This window comes from Hirsutella rhossiliensis (assembly GCF_020360975.1).
Source record: "Hirsutella rhossiliensis strain HR02 chromosome Unknown scaffold00002, whole genome shotgun sequence".
NCBI classification, from domain to species: domain Eukaryota; kingdom Fungi; phylum Ascomycota; class Sordariomycetes; order Hypocreales; family Ophiocordycipitaceae; genus Hirsutella; species Hirsutella rhossiliensis.
This window is the reverse complement of record NW_025408668.1, coordinates 4216252-4228616: the sequence shown is the minus strand read 5'-3', so window position 1 is coordinate 4228616 and position 12365 is coordinate 4216252. Positions and strand designations below refer to the sequence as shown.

General features: G+C 57.6%; 2 protein-coding genes across 2 annotated transcripts; one reads left to right on the top strand and one right to left on the bottom strand.

The window, feature by feature from the left end:
* Positions 1-2590: 2590 nt before the first annotated feature.
* HRG_02068 (glycoprotein X) lies at positions 2591-5733 on the bottom strand (the record flags this gene model as incomplete). Its single annotated transcript, XM_044860539.1, has 10 exons — positions 2591-2679; positions 2743-2831; positions 3140-3168; positions 3223-4401; positions 4492-4614; positions 4660-5251; positions 5381-5412; positions 5466-5558; positions 5614-5646; positions 5698-5733. 10 exons carry the CDS (start codon positions 5731-5733, stop codon positions 2591-2593), a joined length of 2295 nt encoding a protein of 764 aa, XP_044724172.1.
* Positions 5734-9717: 3984 nt separating this feature from the next.
* HRG_02067 (Galactose oxidase/kelch, beta-propeller) lies at positions 9718-12298 on the top strand (the record flags this gene model as incomplete). Its single annotated transcript, XM_044860538.1, has 7 exons — positions 9718-9844; positions 9923-10018; positions 10075-10745; positions 10803-10864; positions 10946-11802; positions 11865-11961; positions 12043-12298. 7 exons carry the CDS (start codon positions 9718-9720, stop codon positions 12296-12298), a joined length of 2166 nt encoding a protein of 721 aa, XP_044724171.1.
* Positions 12299-12365: the final 67 nt, after the last annotated feature.

Genomic DNA, 12365 nt, shown 5'->3' with positions numbered 1-12365 from the left:
GAAAGCGGCCTCGCTCTGTGTAAGGCGCTGGATGAGCTGGAAAATTGTTCATCTGCCGTCTCCTGTCGGGTGGTGATTCCCTACTCTTGATTGGCTTGCATGTTTTTTCCAACGACCATGACATTGGGCATAATCGTCCTCGGCCGGACTGCGGAGTTTGAGCAGACGGCTGCTTCGGCTCGTGTAGTGGCAGTCGGCGCATCCGGGTGGCACGTCTCAAAGACGCCATTCACCTCTGCATTGAACCGCTATAAACCGTGTTGAGCCGTCGACTTGGCGAAAGTGCTCGGTATGGAGCCTGGGCGGTTCGGGGCCTCCCTGGCAGAAGAGTGAGATTTCCATGTGGGTAGATACGCCGCACCCGAGCCTACGCAGCCGGAGAGCTGGCGTCGAAACTCGACTAACGGCTGGACCTCAAACCCAACCTGGCCTTGTATTTCCAAGTCAGGTCCTCGACGAGGAACGCTCCATGTTGCAGCAACCTCTGTCTGAAGATATCTCTCTCGAATGGGCATTCCTGTGTTGCTGTGAGGTGACCATGACCCTTAACAAAAGGGCCAGTCGTGTCTGTCGAGCTGATATCTCAAGGTGGCCTGACCATGCGACTCGGCAAAGCAGATTTGGTGCGTGAGCTGAGGCTACTGGATGAGACGATGGGGCCTATTTCTCGATCGAGTTCAGTAAGGGTCGACTGCGGTTGGTCCTTCTCATTCTGGTGCTCAGACTGATCGAGCAGGGACGGTGTCACGTATCCCCAGAACGTTGGAGTTGTTGTCGTGCCGATTCGCGTCTTCAAGACGTCGTCTCGCCATGGATAGCAATCGATGGAGCTTCGGCGGCTTTTGGTGACTCGAATCAGCAAAGTCGCAGGGGACCAGTCCACGTGGCGAGACCCGCGTCGCCTCCGGTCCTGCCCTCGTCCCTTCGCTTGCCGCAGAAAAACGCCTTGATTGTCTAGCATGAGGCGATACGCTGTGGCCAGGTAAGAGAGCAGGACGTTGATGACGTCGATTGTCGCGCTGGTTGGGTCATGATGTCATCCACGGGTTCTTGGCGACCACGATCCCCTCTCCGTTGTCAACGGACCGACGGAGCCAGGACCTTGTGTCTGTGTGCCGCGCGAACACGGCGAGGTCGAATTTCCCGTAGCAGACGCGGCTCGAGCCTTTCCATAGGTCCGAGGCTCGTCCAAAGACTCTTGTCGGGACATACTGCAAGGGCCGCTATGCCGTGTGTGTCGAGCCCAAGAAACTGCATGCGCCTGGGGTAGAGCGGCCTGTTCCAAGTGTGAACTTGTCTGTGTCGAATGGCCGGTCCAGGGTGCCAAGGTGTGGTCCGGTAAGGCAATGCTTGTTCGGCATATTGGACACGACGCGGCTGACGTTGCCGTCGTTGAGGTCCAGGATCGTGTACAATTCTTCTTCGACGAGTGCTCGGCGCATGACCTCTGGGAACGGCAAAATGCGCTCCATCTTTGATCATGGTCGTGCGGTGGGAGTCAGCCTCCGTAACGCGCGCTGGTCGTGACCTGGTTTTGTTCTTGCCAGTGTTGCCAGTATTGCCAGTGTTGCCTAGTCGTAAAGCCCCCCAGGCCAATGAAATTTTCGAGCGTCTTGCAGGACTGCTGCCATGTATGTGTAGGTCGTGTCAAGACATCGTGGCTTTTTTATGCTGCCCGAGTCGACCCAAACTAGATGTCGGAAAGAGGGGGTGGGGACCACGGCAGGAAATTTATATCCGAGGAACTGGTCCGTCAGTCTCGACAGCTGCCTGCCAGACGGCAAACGCGGCACCGAGTTGGCTGTGAAAGTCGGGATAGAAATTCATGTGCGTAAACGGCTGGACACGGGTGCCTACATAACGGGGTGTGAATAGGAACACAATAGGGTCAGAACAGAGAAAACGACGCCCATGAACTGGCAAAGGAAGACACACACACAAGACGAAAGGTAAAGAGTCAAGATATTAAACGGGTAACGCGAGCTTTGACTCCGCAGGTATGGAGACAGAAGACGTGTACACCAATGCCGTCCGAACAAAACACATTACAGATCCAACACATTAGTTCCCTTCCCTCGAAGCCTTGTACTAGAATGATCATAGAGTCAGGCCGTTTGCAGCATTGTATTTCCATTCGTGAGCGTCAAACAAAAGAGGGACAACAAGGGTATCTTCCGAGCTTTCGCAGAGCTGCCCAGCAAAAGAGAGAGATGGAAGGGTTGCCATTAACGAGCGGATGCTTTTTCATAACCATCAGTCATTCGCGTGCTCTCGTACCCCAGGTGAGCATGAATAAACAGCCGAGCTTCGACTCGTCAACAATGGCGGCCATTGCAGAAACAAATTAGTGTTTCAAACAAGAGGGTACAGCGGAGAGCGCCAACACTAAAGGAGCAAGGCCATCAAGACGGACAAGATGGCCGGCATGGTGACACCATCGGCGGCGAGACGAGGAGCCGCCCCGGTCACGGCCGCAGGCCGGCTCGTTGTCGATGAGGATTCGCTTCCGCTAGCTTCCGAGCCCGAGGCCTTGGTGGCCTCGGATGACTTCCCAGGCTCTCCGCTGATGCTACCCTGCGTGGGCGTCGTCTCAGCACTGGTGACCGTTGCATCGCTTTCGTCGCTGCCACCGTCGCTGCTGACGCTTCCGCTGCCACTCCCGCCTCTGCCACTCGCGCTCTGCAAAGTGGGCGTTGGCGCAGACCCGGAGGAGCCGGAAATGTCAGTGGGATACAACGTTGCTGTCAGCGACGACGGCCTGGACGTCGTTCCGGTTGCAGAGGGCCCGGATCTCATTGGCGAGCCGGTCCGCCGTTCGTCCGAGGAGGATTCTACAGCGGTGTTCAGAGCAGACTTCGTCAAGAGACTGGTCTGTTGTTGGTCTTGATTCGTCGTTGCTGAAGCAGAGGGCGGAGAACTCGCCGGTCCCGTCTGCTGTTGGTCCTGGTCCGAAGTGGTTACTGCTGCAGAGGTTACGGCGCCCGTCGACGAACCATCCTGTTGACCCGAGGACTGGACAGCGGTAGAAGCGGCCTCTGACGACGTTGGCAATGGTGACGCTTCAGTGGCTTCTGATCGGGATGAAGCCGTCTCTGCGGCACTGGATGCCTCCGGCGCGGTAGCCACGGCACTTGCTGACTTCGTTCCAACCGATATCGAGGTCGCCAACTCAACCGAGACAGTGTTGGCCTGGCTGTTGTTCTCCACCGGCTGCGAGCTCACCGACTCCATCGGGACAAAGCTGGCCTGGCTCGTCTCCGCCTGGCTGCTTATCTTCACCAATGGCTGAGCAGTGACGACGCTCTCCGCGACCGGCGCCGTCGCCAGCCGGACAGGCGTCGCCTCATGGCCGGAGCAATATTTGAAATACTGACTGAAGACAGGCCCCACGTACTCACGGATCGTGTTCTTGCTGGCGTCGCTGTTGGCCGTGACGCACTCGGCGCACGCATCATACCCGCTTCGGAACGAAGATCCTTTCTTGCAGAGCTTGTCACTTTTTCCCACAGATCCGCCAATCAGCCAGGCATCGTTGCACTGGTCAAAACACACATGGGGAGTGGTGGCTCGCTTGCCCAGCCTGTGCAGGGCCCGACGGCCGCGCCGGGAGCTGGGCGGCAGCGGATACACGTTCTTGGCCCGAGTGGATGTTGCAGTTGTGCGAGGCCAGTCCGAAAGGCTTGTCTGAGACCCCCAGTTGCCAGTCGTGATTGTCCTGGTGTAGCCGTACTCGACCTCTTCATAAACCTCGAAGGTGAAAATGTCATAGGACAGGCCAAAGGCCTCTGGATTTAGGTTGAAGTAGCCTTCTGACAGAGGGAAGTAGCTAGATTCACCATCTTCCCAGGTAACGTTCCGGATAGGTGGCGAAGAGATGCAGTCTTGGGGGCTGCACAGAAAGTCGTCCGATGGTGGGCCCGGCCAGACATTGCAGCCGTCCGGCTTGGGCGGGCTGCAGACGTATCCCGGCTTGCAGCCGAAGGTCAGGTCCGAGTCAGGCGAGAGCGGGGCCGAGCTGCCGGTCGGCGAAGGGCAGACTGAAATGTCTTGCACCGTCTTTGTCACTGTGGTTCCCGCTGGAGCGGGGACGCTGCTAGGAGCCAAGACAACAGTAGTCGGGATGACGGCGGTTGCGCCAGAAAGCGTGGTCCTGATAGTTGTGCCGCCCTGGGTCAACGTCAACGTCTTGCCCGGGAGCGTCGTCGTCAACGTCTTGCCGCTCTCAGTCAACGTGACTGTTCGACCTGGGAGCGAGGTGGTGAAGGTGGATCCGCCTTGCGTGACCGTGACCGTCTGGCCTGGAAGCTCCTCTGTTACGGTTGATACAACCGTCTCTCCCGGGAGCGTTCTCACGAGCGTGCTGCCGCCCTGAGTCACCGTTATGGTCTGGCCCGGAAGCACCTGGGTGATGGTCGCCACCACGGTCGAGGCAGGCAGGGTCTCTGTCTCTCCTGGACGGTTGACTGTGAAGACCCTGCCACTCTGAGTAACCGTGATTGTTTCTCCTGGGAGTTGGTCGGTAACGGTGTTTATCACTGTCTGTCCAGGCAGCGAAGTGGTAAAGGTCCTGCCGTTCTGAGTTACTGTAATCGTCTCGCCCGGGAGCACTTGGGTCTGGGTTGATACAACTGTTGCTCCGGGAAGAGTTCTCGTTCCAACGGGAAGAGAGACTGTGAAAGTTGTGCCGCCCTCGACCACGGTGACCGTAGTGCCTGGGAGCTCTTTTGTGAGAGTCGAAACGCTTGTAGAGCCGGGCAGGACCACAGTCTCCGCTGGGAGGGTCCTCGTCTCTCCCGGGAGGTTGATGGTCTCTCCTGGCAGAGTGACCGTGCTCCCTGGAAGTGTGGTTATAAAAGTCTGTCCATCTTCGGTCACGGTGATTGTGGTAGCCGGAATCTCTCTGGTCAGAGTCGATACCGTTATCGACCCGGGGAGAACTACCGTCTTCTCAGGCAATGTATATATCTCTCCCGGGAGCGTAATGGTCGTCGCCTCCCCTGGCGCAGTGACGGTGACCGTCCGTGTGTCCTCGATTGTAGTTGGCACCACCGAGACAGTTGGCACGAGCACCGTCTCTGTGACGACCGATGGCTGCACGACCGTAACAGCGTTAGTAGCCGTGACTGTCTTCCACTCCGTGGCTGTTATCGTGTCACAATACTGGTCGTCGCCGACGTCCGGAGGCCCGTAGCCGTAGCCTGCACTTTCTACTGGCGTCGGGCGAGCACCGTCGACAGGTTTCGGCACACAACTGTACAAAGTCAGCCGCTGGTCAAGATAAGAGTAGATGGGCTTTCATCGGTGGCAGGAGGGACTTTGGAACTCGCAAACGCAGAACTGCCCGACGCCTGGTCGAGACAGGACGGCTGAGTAGACTTACTTCTTGGTGGTGGTAACAGTCACTGGATACGGCTGAATCAGGGTTAGCCATCGCGATATCCTCTCATATTGTAGCGTCGACTTACCGTCTCAAAAGTTGAAGCGGTGGTTCCCGTGACAAGGTCTGGCTCATACTCAAGTTTGGTGGAAACGTCATGCTGGGTGACTGCGATAGTGACCTGGCCCGTCGACAACAGTCAGAGCAGGTCCCGCACATCAACGGCCAAGACTCACCGTTTCGGTCTCGTAGAAAGTCGTGCTGAGGCGCTGTATAAGCCATCCGACCATGAGACATGGAAAGTTTGGAGACAAACTTACTGATACGTGGTGGCGAGCAACGTCGACGTGCAGCATTCCCGGCACCCAGGGATTGGAGACTGATACTGTTGACTGGTGACGGCATCGACTGCGTAAGGTGTCCCTCGAGAAGTCCCGTTCCCGGAATAAGGAGGATCTGCAGAAACAAGTGGAAGGGCTCCAAGGACCCAGAAGGCTTTGCCGTAACGCATCTTGAGCCGAGTCGCCGCGCAAACCGCGAGAAGCGAGCGGCGGAAGCGAACGTCCAAGAGACCAGCAAAAGGTCTCGTTAGCGGCAATCCAGGCACAAAAAACGAGAGTTTGCAAAGACGACGATGGCAACTACAGCCAAGACAAAAGCATAAGGCTGTGTCGGGACGGACGGCTAGGCATATATGCAGCAGATATGCGAGGCCTCTCCGGCTGGGCTTGAGCCAGCCTAGGCAGTAACGGGACAGGCACGACTATTGCACAGGTGGATGGTCCAGGCTCAGGATTGATGTCACGCAAAGGTGGGCGATTCAGTCGCTCCAGAGGCAGAGGCTCTACAGCGAGGCAGGACCAACAGCCATCAACGGCTTGTCCGTCGAGTGGCTAGGACCCAAGGGCAAGGACGTGGTAGAAACTGTCCGACCTGCGCAGGACATCGAAAGGTTCATACCGAAGGCACGGACGGACCTGCTGATCCGGCTTCCAGGGGTTTCTGAGGGCCGATGATATCTGGGAACGGGCCGCCGGAATCGACTCCAGCGGTCGCGGTGACCAGAGGAGGCTTGGTGGCCACCAAAGTATCTCTAAAAGAGACTGGTCGTACAACAGCATGCAGAGGTGCGTCAGGAGCGGCCCATCATGATTTGCCTGCCGGGGCACACGTGGAGGAGAAGCCCGTATCGGATCGGGTGACAAGCCCAGCCTCATGGCAGGCAGCATGTTGCGCTGTTAGTCCGAGTACGAGAAGGTGAGCTCCTTGCTACATGGGCCGGTCATGGAGATGCAGACAACTAACCCCCTGTCGGCAGGGGCTCAGCCTCGATGTTGGGAGCTTGGCGTGGGGTCCACGGCCAAAGGGACGCACGACGGGAGCGATGCGACCGGAAGAGAGATGTCGACGATGACCGAGCGGGGCTGCGCACCGAACTTCATCCGAAAGGTGCTTACCCTGGGCATAGGACGTCGTATACGAAGAAGGCGGCATGAGGCTAGGTTACTCGACGATGTCGGTTCAGAAGTCGAGGGCCCAGAGTGAGCACAAATAGGGGAAACACCTCAACGATCGGGCATGGCTAGCCTCGACAAGGGTGCTGCCCAGCAAGAAGTTTGTTGGCTGGCTGGTTGGTTCCTTTCCCATGGCAAGACATGGCTGTTGCTCGCGCGGTTCCCAGAGGTCAAGCGTCGCCGTGATGGAAGACGAGCACGACGTATCTTGGTCTCTCGGGATCGTTGTCTGAGGCTGCAGCCTGCAATGGGCCGTTTCATTTCTCCGCAAGAGAGCCAGGACAAAGCCGGCTGGCGGGCGCGGAATCATGGGCGCCGTCAAGCCCAGTCACCCGCAGCCTGGGGTGGGACAACGTCAGACCGATGGACCGCATACCCTGCCGCAGAGAGCTGGCAAAAGCAAGATCCTTTGGAAGCCGGCGGCACCGGAGGAGGATCGGGCACGGATGCCGTTGATTTGTTCGCCGGGTGCGCAGTCGTAGATGTATGTGCGTTACGCGAGTACTGTACGCTGTCTGTATGCACAGTGAGCCTCAGCGTCCCGAAGAGGATGATTGATGCACGTGCAGTATGCAGTGCGAAAGTCGCCACAGAGAGTTGACGGCAATGGTTGCGTTGGCGAGACTATGTATGTAACTTATGCACAAGGGGTACCAAGGCGATGGCGCGACGCCGGATGAAGCTGAAGCAGAAGCTGAAGCTGCAGCGTCCAAGTCGCGTAGAGATGGCGGGGCGTGAAGAAACAGGAGAGACGTTGGGACCTTCGATAAGGCGTTGGTGGTGACCGGGAAAACAAAGCAAGGGGATGGAGAACAAGACGAGTGAGGTTGGAAGGCAGAGAGGTTGGAGCTGGGTAGAGCCTGTGGAGTCGGAGGTGGAGGGATGAGAGGTTTTTGGGCACGTAGAGAGTACAGAGTACACATCCTGTCTTTTCTCTCCTATTCAAGGCCACGGTATAGGGTACTTGACACGCATCAGACTCTCTCCGGCTGCCAGCGGGGCAGGGATGGCAGCTGCCTAGGTAAGTACCAGGGCAGGCGGCCTGTCGGTAGCGACTGCCAGGTAGAGTAGGTAGGTAGGGAACCCCAGTACTTCGTACAACTGCAACCCCCGCATCTGCTTGTAGCCTGCACTACTTGGATCATAGGTACCTACCTACCTACTTGGCAGCGCTGACTTTACTGGTACTCGCTACGATACTCCGTACAGCACGCAGATCAGAGACGCGGGGAGACCCGCCTGCAAAAACCACCGCCTCTGCATCGCCATGATTTCTGTTACGAACCTCGAGTAACGTCAGTTGCGCGGCGTTGGTTCCGTCTCCTCAATACACAGCACAATACCAACGTCATCATTGTCCGTTCTCCGACAGACGCACACCCTCTCACACATTGGCGGAGCACACGGCCGCACGCCATGCCGCACGAACCAAGCCCGCCATCGCGGACCCAACGTCGCGCCCAGGAGCACCGTTTGCGAGGGCGAGGCAGACGGCGACGTTCTATCAACATGTCCGCGAGTGCCAGTCCAGGCCTTGTTGGCAGCGCACGGCACAGCCTCCAGGTCGTGCGTTGGTTGCACAGTTGCACGCACGCACATTGGCTGTCAAGCAAGCAATCACAATCGGTTGAAGCTGCAGTCGGCACATGCAGTCAGATCTAAGTCAAGACAAACAACACCTCCTGCCGTGCGGAAGCCCGACGCCTCTTCCCTCCGCATATGCAATCGGCCCATATTTCGTGGCCAAACCCTCGGCCTGGCAACAGATCCGTATTGGCTCGTATTGGCTCAACTGGGTTGCAGGGTCTGCTCTTCCCTCTCCTCCCCGGCGCTTGCTGCAGGCCCGATCGACTCCGCGGTTGCACACAGAATCGCGATTATTCAATCGCATTGTATTTCTATCAAGTCGTGGTCCCGGTCCCCGATCAACAAGCTTCCGGCCCGAGACATGGCACATGCGATGCCATGCTTGTGTGCTCAAAAGCCACGACAGAAGCCCAACGCCGGTCCAGCACTCAATCAAGGATAGTCCCTCGCTAGCCGTGCCTCGATGCCTGCAAAGTTGGACACCAAAAGTCTGCCGTCCTTCAGCTTGGCGGCCATTACCAGCAGAATCTTGACATATAAGTCGTTCTACGTCCAAGCCCGGCCTGGCCGTTACTGGGTGCCACGCATTGACTCGAATCCGGCCATGGCACGGCCCGTGCTGCCGCCTGAGCCTGCGCGAGGCACCCTCTCGCAAGAGGCAAAAGCATCACATCGTCCGCCGCCGCCGAAGCATTCCGCTTCGGGGGGCGTCCTTATACCCTTTTCAGCCGCTTCTCGATACTTGGCCGCCACAGCTCATGCGTGGCCACGGCTTGGCCAAAGGCGGCTCGTCTTCCCTTTGTCTTAACAAAGAGTTTGCCCGTGCCTTCTGCCAAACACGGCCGTGTTACTTGGATGAGCCTGCTTCCCCCTGCCTGCTGCATGCTGTACATTGTGCGTCAGTCTGCATAGTCATGTGTCGTGTCCCGTTGTCCATGCGTACTGGCCACTTTTCTCGCGTCTGTTATCCCCTACGGGATAGTTCGGGCCATCCTAAATCATCGCCACTACTGTACTTGCAACGAGCGCCGTCCAAAGTCGGTCGAACCACCATTGTGCACAGCTGTTCACGCTCCACTTTCATCCAGGCATAGTTTCTGCGGAGAGATCCAAGCAGGGCTTGCAACAAAAGCGTCGCCAACGGGATCTCTCGGATGCAATGCTAGCCTTGCGTGCTCCTAAACTGCGCCATCAACGCCGAGTTGTACCAGACTGCTCTGCGTCCGTGTCAGTATAGTCATGAGAGCTCGCACAGGTCTTGTCTTGGGCCATGCCGCAGGTTTGGCGGCTCAGGTTTCCGCCCAGTTTACCAGCTGGCAGGCCCGTCAGATCAACACAAGCATTTGCTACTGGAAACAGCCTCGAGGTAAGACTGATCAAAGACTGACTCCGTGACTCTCAAAGAGAACGGGTTTCCCCTATGTCGCTAACTTGTGCGCCCCAGCCGCCTTGGTTAGGAATATAGTTTACCTGGATGGAGGCAATATCTGGTGGATGCCTGGCCTCGACTCGGGAGAGTTAGGAACGGTCGTGAACAATGGTCTGTGAATCTCCCGGCAGCAAGCTTCTTGGCCATTTCCAACTGACCGGCCAAAGGCAACTTCCAAGGTGTCATCCTCACTTATAACCTCAGCGATCCGATTACGCCAGACACAAACACCACGGGGCTTCTGGTCAAGAATGAGCTGTTCAAGGCCACAGGGGGCAAGGAAAACGGCATCAGCGCGGAGCCCAACTCGTACGATGGAGGTATGCTTGCCAACGATGCCGAGTTCTTCCTCTACGGCGGTGCCCTGTTTCGAAACGACGACCTCTACGATCAACCTGCTGCCGACGCGGTGCTGGGATATCAAGCGTATCAGTACGGGGGAGACAAGCCGTTGTGGCAGAAAGGCTTCCATCCAGCTCATCTCGATGACGGAGTTACTCGATACGTTGCCTCGGGCGCAGCGGTCAGCGCGCCTTCGGAGAACAAGGCGTGGTACTTTTCCGGCCTGACGTCCCCGACTCGGGGGCCGATCATGTCCAATCCCAACCGAACTACCATGGCAATGAACATCTCAAACACTCTCATCACACTGGATATGACCACACAGCTCGAGGAGAAATGGAGCAATTCTACCCTGCCGGATGACATCAAGGGCCGCTCCAACGCGGAAGTTGTCTGGGTTCCAGTTGGAAAGCAAGGAATACTCGTGGTCCTCGGTGGCGTGACATATCCCGAATGGGCCACTGTCATCCACAAGTCTGAAGACCCAGCGGCGAGCGTGAGTGATTTACAATGGATTCAAACTCGGAGAGTTGAACGCTAACAGCCTTCTCAGGAGAAGGAGAGTCCCGAGTTCATGAGAGTCATTGACATTTACGACGTCGCCGGTGACAAGTGGTATAAGCAGCCGACCAAAAACGGCCCTGGAACCCGCAGTAGAGGTTGCGCTGTGGTGGCCCCTGCTGCTGACCGGTCGAGCTTCAACATCCACTACTACGGTGGATTTGATGGCATTCATCCAAAGGACGCCTTTCACGATGATGTCTGGGTTCTCTCACTTCCTTCCTTCACCTGGACCCAAATCAACAACGGCACGGAGATTCACGCACGGTCCGGTCACAAATGTTTTCTCCCGTATCCGGACCAGATGATGGTATTTGGTGGTTACGTCCCAGAAGCCGGTAATGTTCCCTCGTGCCTAGACAAGGGGCCCGTCGTGGTCTTCAACATCACCAGCGGGGAGTGGCTGGACTCGTACGATCCGAAAAGGTACGGCAAATATGGAGTTCACGAAAAGGTGCGAGCTACCATCGGGGGCGATGCCTCTGGCGGCGCAACAGCCACGGCGCCGATGCCTTCTGGCTGGGCTACGAGCGGGCTTGCCGATGTCTTTGCTCAAAAGTACGACAGCAGCAAAATCAAGGCTTACTGGCCCTACGACACCACAGCTGTGGCAGGGCGGCTCGAGCTTCCCGTTGACGAGACTAAGGGTGGTGGCGACAAAAAGAGCATCATCATTCCCGCCGTAGTTGTGCCCGTTATTGTTCTCGCTGGAGTCGGTGTTCTTGTGTGGTGGCTCCATCTCAGGCGCCGGCGTTACGGCGGCAGCGGCTCGGGAGACTCGGACGAGGCCGCATCCCGGATCCGATCGTGGATCAGGGGCCAGGGAGCAGAGAAGGCGTTGACCATGACAAGCTCAGGGGCCCCAAGTCCAGACCCGGAGAGGGCAAGGATTGCAAGCTCTCCCGCCTTGTCGCCAGGGCGCACGCCTTCGCACCATGAGACGCCGCCTTCCCGCCATGAGATGGCTGACACTCAGCTGGCAGAGCTGGGAGGTACGTCGTGCAATGCTCGTGCTACTGTGCTGTTACCACGACTGCTAACAAGGTAAACAAAGACACTTCGCCGCCAATCGAGCTTCACGACACGGGTCTGACGCCCGTCGAAGTAATTCAAAAGCACTCGCACTTTGCACCCCACAAATTCCACTCGCCGTCGGCGCCCTCTCAAGAGTCCACGTCTGGCTTCGGGGACGACTCTAGCTTGGTGTCCCGGGCCTCGCATGCACCACACAGCCCTGTGTTGGATTCTCCGTTGCTCGGAAACACCCCTCAGCTGGCCAGGCCTGATGCCGCTGAAGCCGGCGACTCTGGGCGTATGGACGTGTTGCCCGAAGAGCAGGAGCCGGCTCGAGAGTCGCCTATTTTTGTCACTCCACCAAGCGGGAGAGATGCGAGGGGGGGCGACTTCTTGTCGGCTGGCGAGACGGCCGGTGGGACGACGAACAACACCGTTGATGAGAAGACTGAGAGGACGAGCAAACTGAAGTGACGAGCATTGATTTGGAAACGTCTCCTTGCTCTGTCCCGGCTCTTCACGCGTCAAAAGTCGACGCTGC